We start from the raw sequence: 13,056 nt of genomic DNA, 5'->3' as shown, positions 1-13,056 counted from the left end.
AAGAATAGCATTGGTTTCCATTGAACTTAGATCTAAAATCTTTCAGAAAATTCTTTTAAAAAGTGGATAGAAATCGCAATTATCACATTTGTTGGTATGTTTTCAACATCTCCCTTTCAAATTAAAAGCTCACTCCAAAACTATGACAGTGGGGAGAAATGGTGCTATAAATGAGTCCCAATGCAGGACATTTTTGGACATTCATTTTAGCATACTCTTTTGCAGTAGGATTTTAGTGTATTCCCTCATCACCCTCTTCTCAGGACCCCCTTAGATGTCTGACCATGTTTTTCATTCTCCTGTTGTCCTTTGTAAAACCCATATGGCACATGCAATGGTAATTTTGTATTTAGATTATTTCCAGTCCCTTATTCCAACCCCCTGAAAAACCTTCCCTAACCTTTTTACCCCAAAACTTTCAGTTCCAGAAAGTTTTATCCACTTTTTCTTCTCTGTATGCAAACATTACAAACAACTCCTGCAGTTGTGGATGATAGTTTTAAATGCATGAGGTGGGAAGAGTGTGTCCTTAAATATCAAGAGTCATCGCAGGATTTCCAACTGCATTTTCCAGAATTTATAAATAAGAGTTCAAACCATCCAGTCTTCTTAGATGTTGATCTGAAGAAAATCTCTGTATTATGCCGATATTTCTTCTTATTAAAGAGTGATTGAGGGATTTGGGACGGTGTTTAATTATTAATTTCCTTTATTTTCATGACCTTAAATTAACTTTTTCTACTTAATTTTTATATTACATTTTTGTCATAAGCTCCCCTTCCTAATCACTCTAGAAGCTGATTCCCCAAAGGTAAGACCCTTTCCCTCAAACCTATTCCTTGGTTGCATTTCCTTTTGTTAAATGGTGTCTTCTAGAAACCTGGTCAGCCTATGTTCTTTGTGTGAGTTTTGGGGAGGCAAAAGGCGTGGAGAGTCTTGGGTTTAGATCCAGTGTCACATTGAGTGTTTACAGTGTTCCTATAACCACTCAGCTCTTTAAGAGGGTTTGAAACTTGAGTAAACATTTTTCCCCACATGACTTATACAAATGCATCATATATAAATCAACAAACCTCTTAGAACTGTATTTAATAATAACATCAAATTTCTATATTTGATAAAGAAAATTTATCCCTTGAATTAAGAAATTGCAAAGCTGGGAACTTCCATTTACGCACCAGCATGCTTCCAAAACTGCAAGCTTTATCTTCATGAGAACTATCTGGAAACATGGGTTAGAAAAAGAGGCGATATTAGACGAGGATATCTCTTATTGATGGATTTTGTCACCCCAAAATGGCATGCTGCTTCAGTGTCATATCTATCTTAAACAGCATAAACAACACCAGCAGTGGATGTGCAGAGAGTCTAGGAGTCTTCACCCCATAAAGCTGGGGGATTACTTCATGTTCTCTCTCTCTTTCTCTCCTTCTCCCTCTTCTCCCCCTCTACCTCTCTTTCTCTCCTTCGAATACCTCCACCACTTGCTCCAAAAGGAGGTTAATGTAAGTTACTCAACAGGCTCTCTCAAAGACTTTTGGTTGATATTTTCTGTCTTTTAACAAGGCTTTAAAATCTTCATGTATTTCTTTGCTTGGCTCAAGCAGAAGTAATATTTTATTCTAAAACGTGCTTTGTCTTCTTTTCCCAAAGATCCCTGCCACAGTCTGATAGAGTCATCCTCACAGTAGCTCTGATTTGCTAGACGTCTTGGAAGAAAATCAGTCATGAGAAGGGCAGTTTCTCAAACCTATTGAAATATATGCTTGTGGACCCTTTCTCATTAAAAATATGGCATGTCTCTGATTTTTAAAAATGTGAACTCTAGGTTTACGAGCTCAAAATAAAATGCCAGCCATGGGAATATGTGTAGAATTTGAGACAATCAGACTTAGAGATTGCTTTTCTTCCTGTACTCTACAGATCCATAGTGAAAACTCTTTCTCTATTTTTCTTTGGTTCAAGCAACAGTTTTATGTCATGATATTTTAGGTACTCCTTAAAATAAATAAGTCAAGTGATGCTTTTCACCAGAAAAACTCAATTGTTTAAAATATGTGTCAGATTACTTCTCACAGTAGACTAATTCTAGTGAACAATGTAGTGTGCCTAAAAGCAGATGCAATTTTAAATAGATCACCCTTTATATTTTCATATAACCACCTTTTTCTTATTCTTTGAACCTATGTTCCCACTAACATGAGATTCAAAACTATTGTGGAATGAAAGTTTACCCAGTTTTCTTTACTTTTAAGTGTGATAAAATCTAGCTTTCCACGTGAAAAATATCTCTCTGTTAGTCTTTCTTCTTCATAACAGAGGAAACTGGCAGAAAGAATGTGGTTTCCAGAAATCCTAAAACCACCAATACTAACAACAGCAATACTCTCCCCAAGCCACCGCTTTCTCTTGGTATCTGTTGAAGGCATTGAAGTGTGATGACCAGGAACTGTAAAAATGCTATACCTGCTAGCGTGTCCATTGGCAAAAAACGCCCTAAAGACCAGGTTCTCAGGGTCTCCCTCTCGAGACCTCAGCTGGTTTCCCAGCAGTCTCTGACACCCCACCCCTAGATGTTTTCATCCTATCCCCCACTATAGGCCCTAATGCCTATCAGAGAAGCCTAGATACCTTTTCTGAGTGGAATTTGGAATAGCAGTTATATTTTCTCCATTATTTCATTCACTTTATGTTGTCCAAAAAAATTTACCCAGCTTAGGGCTTCCCTGGTGGCGCAGTGGTTGGGGGTCCGCCTGCCGATGCAGGGGACACGGGTTCGTGCCCAGGTCCGGGAGGATCCCACATGCCACGGAGTGTCTGGGCCCGTGAGCCATGGCCTCTGAGCCTGTGTGTCCGGAGCCTGTGCTCCACAACGGGAGAGGCCACAGCAGTGAGAGGCCTGCGTACCGCAAAGAAAAAAATAAAAAATAAAAAATTTACCCAGCTTAAGTGAAAGAAGGATCTAAGAACTGACTACAGGCTTTACCACATCTGCAGGATGTCTAATTTGATCCTAGTTCAACAGCACTATACATGCATGGGACAAGCTCCTCCACAACTTATTTAAATGAATTGACAGAAATAGGTCACATTAAAAACCACATCGCATCAGAATAGGTGAGCAACTGCTGTGATACGCTGACACCCAAGACCAGCATTTCTTGGGCAGGTACCTGGCAGCACTTGGCTTTGCCTTGGTGGCAGAGGCTAGGGTCTAGGGACACTGCCCCTGCTCTCCTGTCCCCACACCCCCGCCCCCTCCCATGCTGGATGCTTCTTTGCTCTAATTTCCTAGGCCTCAGCCCTCTCATGACTGCTTGGTAAATGTTGTGTATATCAACTACTATGGTGTCATTGACAAATAACAGTTTCATAGAGTGCCTGGCAGCATGAAGGTAGTGGGTCACATTTTGCCCTCTCTTGAAATATTACTTCCTTATGTTTTGTCTCATCCATCTTGTGTCCCTTGGTCCTTACAACGTACCTGGTGTATAATAGATATGCAATATCTATATGTATAATAGATATATGCAATAGATATGCAATATTTGTTTATTGTAGTAGCATGTAATAGATATGATATACATTTAAGAAATATATATTGATATAATATATTGATTACAATGGAAGTTTAGAATTGATTGGCATCCTGAAAATGAATGTAACAGGGAATAAAGAGAGTAATAGCCATGCACTGAGAAGATTCAAGTCAGTAATTTTTTTCATAGACGTCTTGAGCTGGTTATAAAATTTCTGCTTCACTGCTGCAATCTGATCTGATACCAGAACCACTGGTTTTAAAGAGGGGGGGAAAAAAGCCCAATCATTTAATTGGTTATTGTTTTGGAACTAAACAACCAGTATGACCAAAGTAGGACATCAGGAGGAAGCATGTCTGTGAATGATACTGACTTTCTGAATCGCTTTTTTTTTTCTCTGCCTGGTGGCTAATAGTGTCACTGGGAATTTGCTCACTTATGGAAAGGTTATGGAGCACTGTGCACACAGGAAGTATGCATGTGTAGAGACCAGTATGTCTCCGTCCCCACAGTCTCCTACAGATAGAATGTGCTTTTCTATCTTTCAAAAGTTAGAGCTCATTGGAATTGAGACTACCAGCCTCAGAAATCTGACATTCAAGCTACAAGAAAATTTAGAGGCCATTTAGTCCAAAACTAATGTACAGATGAGGAAACCAAGCCCCAGAGAAATTAAACAACTAGTCCAGGGTCACACAGCTCCTTCTTAGCTTCCTGAAGCTGAATGTCATCTTCCGACTCCAAGCCCAGGGCTTCCTCCACCTGCCGCTGCTGCCTTTTCTCATTGGCTTTGTTTGGCAGAAGACACGGGGAGCCAGGTAGCACCCAGGGAAAAAATTTGGAAAGTAGCGTAGCAGACACTTGTCATCTGAAAGGAACTTAAAGTAGAAGAAAGTGAGTCATGCAGATAGAGGAGTTAAAAATACAGTTAAGCCTCTCAACACATCATGTGCACACTGTCATCTCTTCTCATGTAAGGAGAACAGAAAAGAGGAAAAGTCGCTTTGCTCTGACCTGTAAGTACTGTGTGCTGAGAAGTGTGGCAGGCACAAACCCGGGTGCCGTCGACACCCGCTCACACCAGCTCTCAGTGCTGGCGGCGCGCCAGAGATGGCAGAAGCTGCGGCGCTTCTTACCTGATGGCGCCGGGTGGTGGTGACAACTGAGAAGGGCTGTTTCTAGCTTGAATCGGAGGAAAAACAATTTAAAAAACACACTCTTAGAATGTGTCTAAGTTATTGACCACTACGAAAACTGCACAGGAGGTCCTGTAGGAAAAAGGGGGCTTTAACTGTCCCTTTCCTATTTGGAGAAGAGTTACATAAAACCAAGGGTTTCCCCACCATCAACTATTTCATAGTTATATTAAGAGCCAAAGTTAACAGTAAAAATGTGTGGGTTCTTGCAGCTCAGGGCCCCAGCGGCCGGGTGTGGGTCGCCCTCGAGTCGGCAGCAGCAGGGGCCCGGGAGGGGCCTCAGCGTTCGTCTTGACCCGCCAGACGTGGCCGGGAGGGAGCAGAGCTGCCCCTCGGGAGCATGCATGTACTCTTGGTGTGAGCTTCACGCGTGTCAGCGCATTATTTGAATTTCGCGTGAAAATTGTCAACTTGAGAGTAGGAAAAGTGAACATCGGAAAAATTTTTTTAAAAAAATGATAGAGTCACATTACCAGTTTGCCCATTGATAAAGTTAATTGGAGAACAGTTAAAACAGAAGCCACTTGGGAATGAGTTTATTCTGGAAGGAGTGGGGTGAAACATGCTTCCTCTGATGGACAGGAGGAGGGTTTGTCTGTGAAGAGACGGCACAGGTGTTTGGAGGGCAGTGTGCGGGGTGACCGGGTCCTCCCGACCAGCAGAGGCGTGTCTGTCCTCTGGACGACAACGCAGTTCTCACCAAAGATCAGAATCCAGTCTGTGCGCAAAGGATGCGCCACTTGCAGCCGGGCCCGGAAATACCTACTGCGACATCCATCTTGTTTATGTCATTCATAGTGTCAGTGCTATCTTAAGACAGGGGCATGAATGGCATTTTCAACAATCATCAGTGATTCATTTGCACAAATGAGGACCATGATATTAATCTTGCATGCTTTGGGTACAGTTTTTAAAATGTCTGGTTTTTGTTTTTTAGTTTCTGTTTCTTGAATTTCCCTTTTTCTGCAGTTCTTGGTTTCTGTCTCACTGAGTGCAGAGGATTTTAATTGCTGCTATCTATCTATGCTTTGCAGCATGAAAGAGCAATGCCTAAGGGCCCTTGTGGTGCTTTGGGGTTGATGGGTTTTGTGTCTGAACCAGCAGACCTCCCAGTAGCCATGCTGGATTGAAATAATGCATTTCTCCTTTTTCCCCTGTAGCATTGAAAGCCGAAATGAGAAGAAAGCTGACTCAGGGAAAGGTGTTGACAGGGAGACTTGTCTATGACTTGATCTTCAATTTATTTTTTACATATATATGAGAGGAGTGCCACAATTATTCAGAAAACTGCTTTGATCATGTATTATAAATTCTGTCTTTCATCCCAAATCCACCTTCATACTGTAAGTAGTGCAATACTCGTTTCATTTCTGTGTTTAAACTTCTGAACGGTGAGACACCCTTGTGAGCATATACAATAGCTAATGCAAGAATCTCTGTTCCTTGCTGTATTTTAGACATTTGTAAACACTAGATTCTCATTGTCAGTTTTACGAGAGCAATAGCTTTCTTAAAGAGATAAGTCATATTACCTAGTTTGTATTTTCCTACTTAGAGACCTGAAGATACCTGATAATTTCATTTAGAAGAATTTTGAAAGGTAGTCTTACTTCTTTTTATTTTTTATAGCTTAGCATTAGTGACTTATTTCAAAAGACCCAAATCGAAAAGTTAGTTTGAAAGCATTTTTAATAATTGTATTTATGCATTTCCTTGATTTAATATGATACATTTAATACTTAAGAATTTGTATGTAACTAAAACTTAAAGTCATTTTGAAAAATATATATGGAAACCTATTCACAACTTGTTTAAACGAATCAGATACTAATGCAAAGAGTCAAGTAGTATTTGCTTAATATTCAGGTTGTGATTACATGATCAAATACTAGGCTTGTATGAAATGCTTTAGAAAAACTTCGTAGGTTTTGTGAGATTTTCAATATAAACCTTTACCAGAAATATGCTGTTAAATTTACCTCCCATTGACAACAAGTGTTTTCCAAATAAACCTATCATATACATACTTGTGGAATGCCACATGGTGAGTTATTGTACATGAAATTCCACTCCTGTACAGTTATTCCACTGCTAAAGGTCATGAACTGCTTAATGCTGCTTCTGAATCATGTTCTAACGTTAGACTGATAGGTCTCCAATTGTCATTTTTTCTTCTGCAGAGCTCTTTTCCACATTTTAATTAAATGCATGCTGTAGAAAAATAATCTTTTAAATGAAAATTTCAGATTCTGTTTGAGAAGCTTCTGTAGATATTTCAGTCTATATGAAATAATCCATCTTTACTAAGTTTATACAAGAGGAAGGAAAGTTAAGAATTTTTGAGCATTACTAAAAATACAGTATTTTATTTCACTTCAAGTGAATGTGAATTAATAAAGATGAAATCTCATAGTGCTCTTGTTTCCTAAGAATTACCAATGATTGTCAGCCTTATAATCGTCAGTGTCCAGTTTTACAATAATTCAGAGCCCTGTGGCTTTTCCAAACTATGAATTAATATTCTGAGTATAAGTGTACATGAAAAGTGAAAAAAAAAACCCAAAACAAATCCTCTTGTGATTAAGCTTATGAAGGAAATAAACAACAAAGCCTCTACTGGGTTCAACATTTTGATGCCTTCTGTAAAACTCCCCCTCACAATCTTTCAAGGAGCCATTTCATTTATGGAACATAAGCCTAAAAAATATAAGAAGAGTTTGTAGTTAATGAAGTCTGTGTTTATAAATGCCAAGGAAAAATACAGAAACTTTACATGCCAAATGCATTGCCTTTGTGTATTTTATAATACAGATACTACATGTAACCATTCCCATTGTTTTATGACTTAGACTAGCTGTACATGCCAGTCAGTCCCAAAAGCAGCCTCCTAGTGTTTTAATATATTAATAATTGTTCTGTTTAATATGATCATAGTGAATTAAAACCTTCACATGATCACCTATTTGAATAAGCACTCATATCCAATGAAATTCTGTATTTCTGAGTATTTTTATAGGCATTTTGTTCTTGTGTGAATTTTAATGCTATCCCTATGTTAATCTTAATATTTTGAAATCATATAAAATATAAGAAAAATGTAGTGTTATATATTTCCTCCTAATTTCAGATTCCTGGTCAAAATTACTGAATATCTTGAATGTAATTTATTGCAAAGTTTAAGTAATGTGTAAATGTGACTAGGATATTGTGTTTTTCACAACTAAGAAATGTTATGTGGAAATAAATATTTATCCTAACTAATTTCCTTGCAAATTTTAAATTGTGATGCAAAGTGTTTTGTCTTTTTTTCCTTATCAATGTAGAACATTTTGATTGAACGTAATATTAAAATTTAGACACACCCTGATGCTAAGCAAACTTGGTGATGTAGACGTTTCAAGAGTATTCAAACAATTTGAACTTTATGAACAAACTATGATGAGAGCTATATTAGGACGCACCTCTTCAGTTTCCCAGAGAGCAGTGACTTAGATACAGAGGACATTGTACCCATGACTAGTAAAAGCTTCTAAGATCCTTAGTAGGATTTCCCATTATTAGAACTCCTTAGGCTTCGGTTTTCTAAAATTTGTCTCCTCCCTGTTTGTTACAGTAGATCAGACGGGACCAGTATTCTTTTGTAGCCATCTAGCAATATGTTATGGAGGTAACTGCATTCAGAACTGTAATGTACTGGTTAGTATTCTCCTCTTGACTCATGAGTTTACTTTGTAATTGCTATCACTTAACAGCCTTCAATATTGGGAAGTTTCTCCTAAATATAATTTGAGTATCTCCTTGGTGTAGTTTAGCCTCATAGAAACTCTCCACTGATGATTCACTAGCAACTTGTATTTCAATACAACCCCTAAATCTTTTAGGATTTTTCTTGGCTTTTAAAAGTGTGGCTCATTATTTTTTTAACCTACACTGATCTACCTCTGTTTCTATTGAAATTTAGCCTCTTTGCTTCTAGGTATGGGACTATTTTACTATAATTACAATATTGCTCTCCAAATTTTCCAATATATCTCTCTTGTATATTCATACAATGAAATGAGATTACAACCAGTTGAACATTTTATGAGAGTAATTTGGGTAATATGATGATTCTCTAACTATCTACTTTGAAAGTCTGCTTGTAATCAGTCCCTTCGGAGAAGCCCAATATTCAAGGCTTACTCGTAATACTTTTAGAGAGCTCTTTCGGTGTTTTCCTTAGAAAACTGTAGCTCACGAACACAGCTGTCACTTCATTACAGTTTCTATTGGTGTAATGGCCACTACTTTTTGTGCTGGAACTTTGAAAATAGGACTGTGAGCCTCGCTTCTAAGGGCAGGGTAGACACATACCTGTAACATAATGTGATGTGTACTGAGTTGATTGTATCATGAAAGTGAGTAACTCAAGGATGGAATTTTGAGCAGGGCTAAGTTTGAAGAAAATGTTATATAAGAGGTAGCGTATGAATTAGGATGGATATGGGGAAGGAAACCTACTCCAAGAACTGCAAAGATCTCAAACATGTCAGTATTGAAAAAATAAAATAGAAAGTAAATATATGTGGTATAACAGGAGCCTGACGTATGTGATGTATGACATATTTGAAATCCAGCAGACAGCCCAATATGGTGGAGTGTTAGGAGTGTGGTCGGGACCTGTATGAAAAGGTAGGAATACAAGTTGGAGACATTATAAATGATGTTAAATTTTATGTTAGGGTATTTCAACTTTATCCATTAAGAGTTTTGAGTAATGGAGAGGCATGCATTTTGGGAAACATTAGTCTGGCAGCATGGTAGAAAACATAGTGGGGGAAAAGTGAAATTATTTCCTTAGGGATCCTGTACTCAGGATGACTCTCAGAGACTCAAACCAAGCTCTCATTGAGTGGTCTATAAACTTTTATTATGACTGAAACAAAACAGGCTCAAGCATATTCTGTAGGTACTTAATAAGTAACTACAGGCACAAGAACTTTATGATAAATCCTTTCACATAGAGCATTCTTTTATATAATGTTTTGGGTTGTATTTTTCAAAAATGTTCAGAAAAACATGGTATCAGCAGTAATCCTGAGATGATTAAAGAAATCTAAGTGTAATACAAAATTCAGCCAATGGCTGGCTCATATAAGTCCAGAAACCACCCTCCCCCTGCTCACCTTTTCATCCCACTTATCTCATCCGTCCAATAGACTTAGCTTTAGAGCTAGGTACTTTTACCTTCAAGCGTGTGTAGAGTCATAGATTTCTTCCATTTGTTTATAAGCTCCTTAAAGGTAAGGATAGTGTTTTATCCCTTCTTTGTAACTCTCCGGAGCCTAGTTCTTTCTGTGCTTTGCTGTTTATTCAGCCAGCAAAGGCTGTAGACAGAATCGTAAGTAAAATATATCGAAGATGTGGCCTCTCAGTTTATCAAGAATCATTAAGGATCCAGAAAGGATTCTCACTGACATGGCAACATCGGAACAAAAGCAAAAGCTTACTGAGCACCTTCATATGCCCAAAACCCGTGGACGCAAGACGCCTAAGGGGAGAACTGGTGTAACCCATGGAATCATCAAACCAGGCATGGTGTATAAACCTCCACAGCAATGCAACAGGTATGGGAGGTAGGTATTTTGGTATCTCTTTCAAATTAAGTAACTGGGGTTCAAAGAGGCTAAGCAATGTTCTTTAAAATGTTCCTCACTGTGAGTGTCAATGCTGAGATTCTAACCCATGTCCGCCTAGCCTCGGCTGGAGTGCACTGACTGTCCAGCAGGAGGCAAGATGTGGCCGCCTTCCTCCTTGACCAGGCAGTCATTCTGGCTCATGCAACCAGAATTGGGTTGAGTAATATTTCTTCTCAGTATGTTACATTTTCTTTGTCACTCATCCTTCTGTGATTAACACTAGAAACCAAACCTACTCAATGAAATAGTATTTTTGTTCACAAGTCACAAATATCATGACTTTGGATAGGAGAAACTAATTGGAACAATGAGAGTTTTCGTTGTTTGATGGGTCACACTTTTCACCATACATGTGTTTTAAATACACTGACAAACTTGGGGTGACTGCTCAGATGAAAGATTATTTAGAATAAGAATTTTGACTGAGTTTGCTGGAGTTCAATTCCAGAAAAGACACCCTTCTCAATTTAGCAGTAAGAAAATTATCTTTCTTTTTATTAATTCAAAGCCTTGAGTTTAAATGTTAATATTGTCACAGAAAGGTGACATTCAGAGAGATGATACATTTCTACTGAGCATGACATTGGTCTTATTAATCCCATGCTCTGAGCTTTTCTTAATGGTAGTGACATTATGCTTTATTACCCACATTCATCTCTCATTCTCAACCATCCGTGTCCCTCAGACATCCTGAATACACACTCCAGATCTTTCCGGATGTATGTAATACTGTTCTCGGACACTGCTGTCACAAAGTTGGAAGAACAAAATTCTCTTACTTTACTCTGAAAAAAACCTTCTTCTGTTTTGGTGTTGTTTTTCATTTAGAGCTTATTGAATCTTAAATATTGTACAAATCTAATAGTTTTATAAATTGGAATTCTCACATCAACTTAGAGCAAAAGCAACAAATGCCAAGTGGTGAAACTACTAGCCTCAGTGACCACCTGTGAATAGAAAACACTCAGAATGACATACAGCCTGATGTGATCATTGATCTTCATGGTGGTGGCCTTGAGTCATCACGATGCATTGAATTATGGTCTATGCCGGTTATTTAAGAAAGCATGGAGATATGTAATCATTTCTGGCAAGATTTCCAATTTTAAAAAGTTCAAAAATAATTTATAAAGTGATTTTCTAAAAATCTTGATCAAAACTTTAAAAAGAAACACTGTATCCATAGAAGGGATGTGACAATTTCTCCTTTCCTTTGGCGCCTGTGTTCCTGGGCACCGGTGCACTCTAACAGGTTGTTTACGAAAGGATCTTAGCATCCAGGTGCCTGGTGAAGCTGAGACAGTCAAAGGCAGGCAAGTCTGCACATCTTACTGGTATGACTAGTTCCTGTGTGTTTCAAACCTACCCTCAGACTAAGTCTATCTCAAATTTGTCAATTTAACTTCCTTCCTCAATAAACTAATTTAAAACTCTTACTGGAGAGTAAAACTTGTCCTATGAGGGTCAGATGAAATTTACTTTAACTTCAGTCACATCATCACCATTTGCAACCCTCATTATGTGAAAAATACGTGCTGGGATTTTTTAATTACCTCTGGGCTCCAGAGACGACATTTTGAAACTAAAGAAACAATAAATTCATACAGTTTTGACATTGTACAATAGTTGTACAGTATCAGATATTATATAATCCTCTTAATATCTGTATAGTATCTGATATTGTACATCTCCTGTTGTAAAATTGTCTTATTAATATCTGAACAATATGTGATATTGCACAGTGTCTGGTTTCAATTAAGATAAAAGGAGAATTTTTACTTAATTTGCTTTATGATTACTAATTCAATCCAGGATGTGAACATATGACCTATGATTACTCTTTCTGGATATAGAACTCCGCAAAGATTGGTCCAGGTACTCACAATGATTGCACTCTATTATTAGAATTATGACAAGAGCCCTATAGGGTTTGAAGGTTGGCTTATGGTTCCAATGAATGAATGCTATTTGAGACTTAATTAAGACTTATGGTTCCAATGAATGAATGATATTTTGAGACTCAATTACTCAATGCCATGCGCTGAAAATACAGTTGAAACAATTTCACAATCTTCTGTTCATTCCTGTGCATGACTCACCAGTCTCATGTTGAATTGATAGATTTTTTTCCAAGTCTTCCATTTTTAGATTTTTATGCTGTAACGCATTGTGTCTGGGACAACTTTTTCCAGCTATGTTTGAAACTATGTTTGAGTTCCTAAAATCAATTTTTAAAAATAAGGCCATTTTGCAAATAATTGAACAAAAATATTATGTGTCCTCAGTTATCTCAGCATCTTAAATGCATGGTTTCATTAATATAGTTATGTCAACCAAAAATAATTAAACACTTAAGTTGTTGACTTTTTTTTTTTTTTAACTTCTACTGAGCCATCTGGGCTACCAAGATGATACTGTCGAGATTATCTGATATTATGAGCCTCATCGTAGTTCCCCGGAATAAAATGATATAGTATGTATTATATAAATAACCCAAACTATTTTGAGTTGATTTTTCAAAAGCTTATATATATGTATGATAACAGTAATTGTATATGTATTAGATAAAATCGCTATGAATTGCTTAATTTAACACATTTCTATGTATCTATTTCTTACAAAAACTGAACCCTCTCCATGTTT

General features: G+C 37.7%; 1 protein-coding gene across 8 annotated transcripts in view; it reads left to right on the top strand.

Moving 5' to 3' along the window:
• SLC4A10 (solute carrier family 4 member 10) overlaps positions 1-8,015 on the top strand; it is a 312,233-nt gene extending 304,218 nt beyond the window's left edge. For 6 of the 8 annotated variants that reach the window (XM_067741735.1, XM_067741734.1, XM_067741740.1 and 3 more), the window contains one exon: positions 5,896-8,015. In XM_067741735.1, the coding sequence (XP_067597836.1) occupies positions 5,896-5,962 (67 nt within the window). In that variant the 3' untranslated portion in view covers positions 5,963-8,015. Of the gene's footprint in view, positions 1-772; positions 812-5,895 lie in introns of all 8 variants that reach the window. The other 2 variants (XM_067741737.1, XM_067741736.1) reach the window with 2 other exon arrangements.
• Positions 8,016-13,056: the final 5,041 nt, after the last annotated feature.

This window comes from Pseudorca crassidens, chromosome 6 (genome assembly GCF_039906515.1).
Source record: "Pseudorca crassidens isolate mPseCra1 chromosome 6, mPseCra1.hap1, whole genome shotgun sequence".
Lineage (NCBI taxonomy): Eukaryota > Metazoa > Chordata > Mammalia > Artiodactyla > Delphinidae > Pseudorca > Pseudorca crassidens.
The sequence above is the reverse complement of the archived record's forward strand: the minus strand, read 5'-3'. Positions and strand labels throughout refer to the sequence as shown.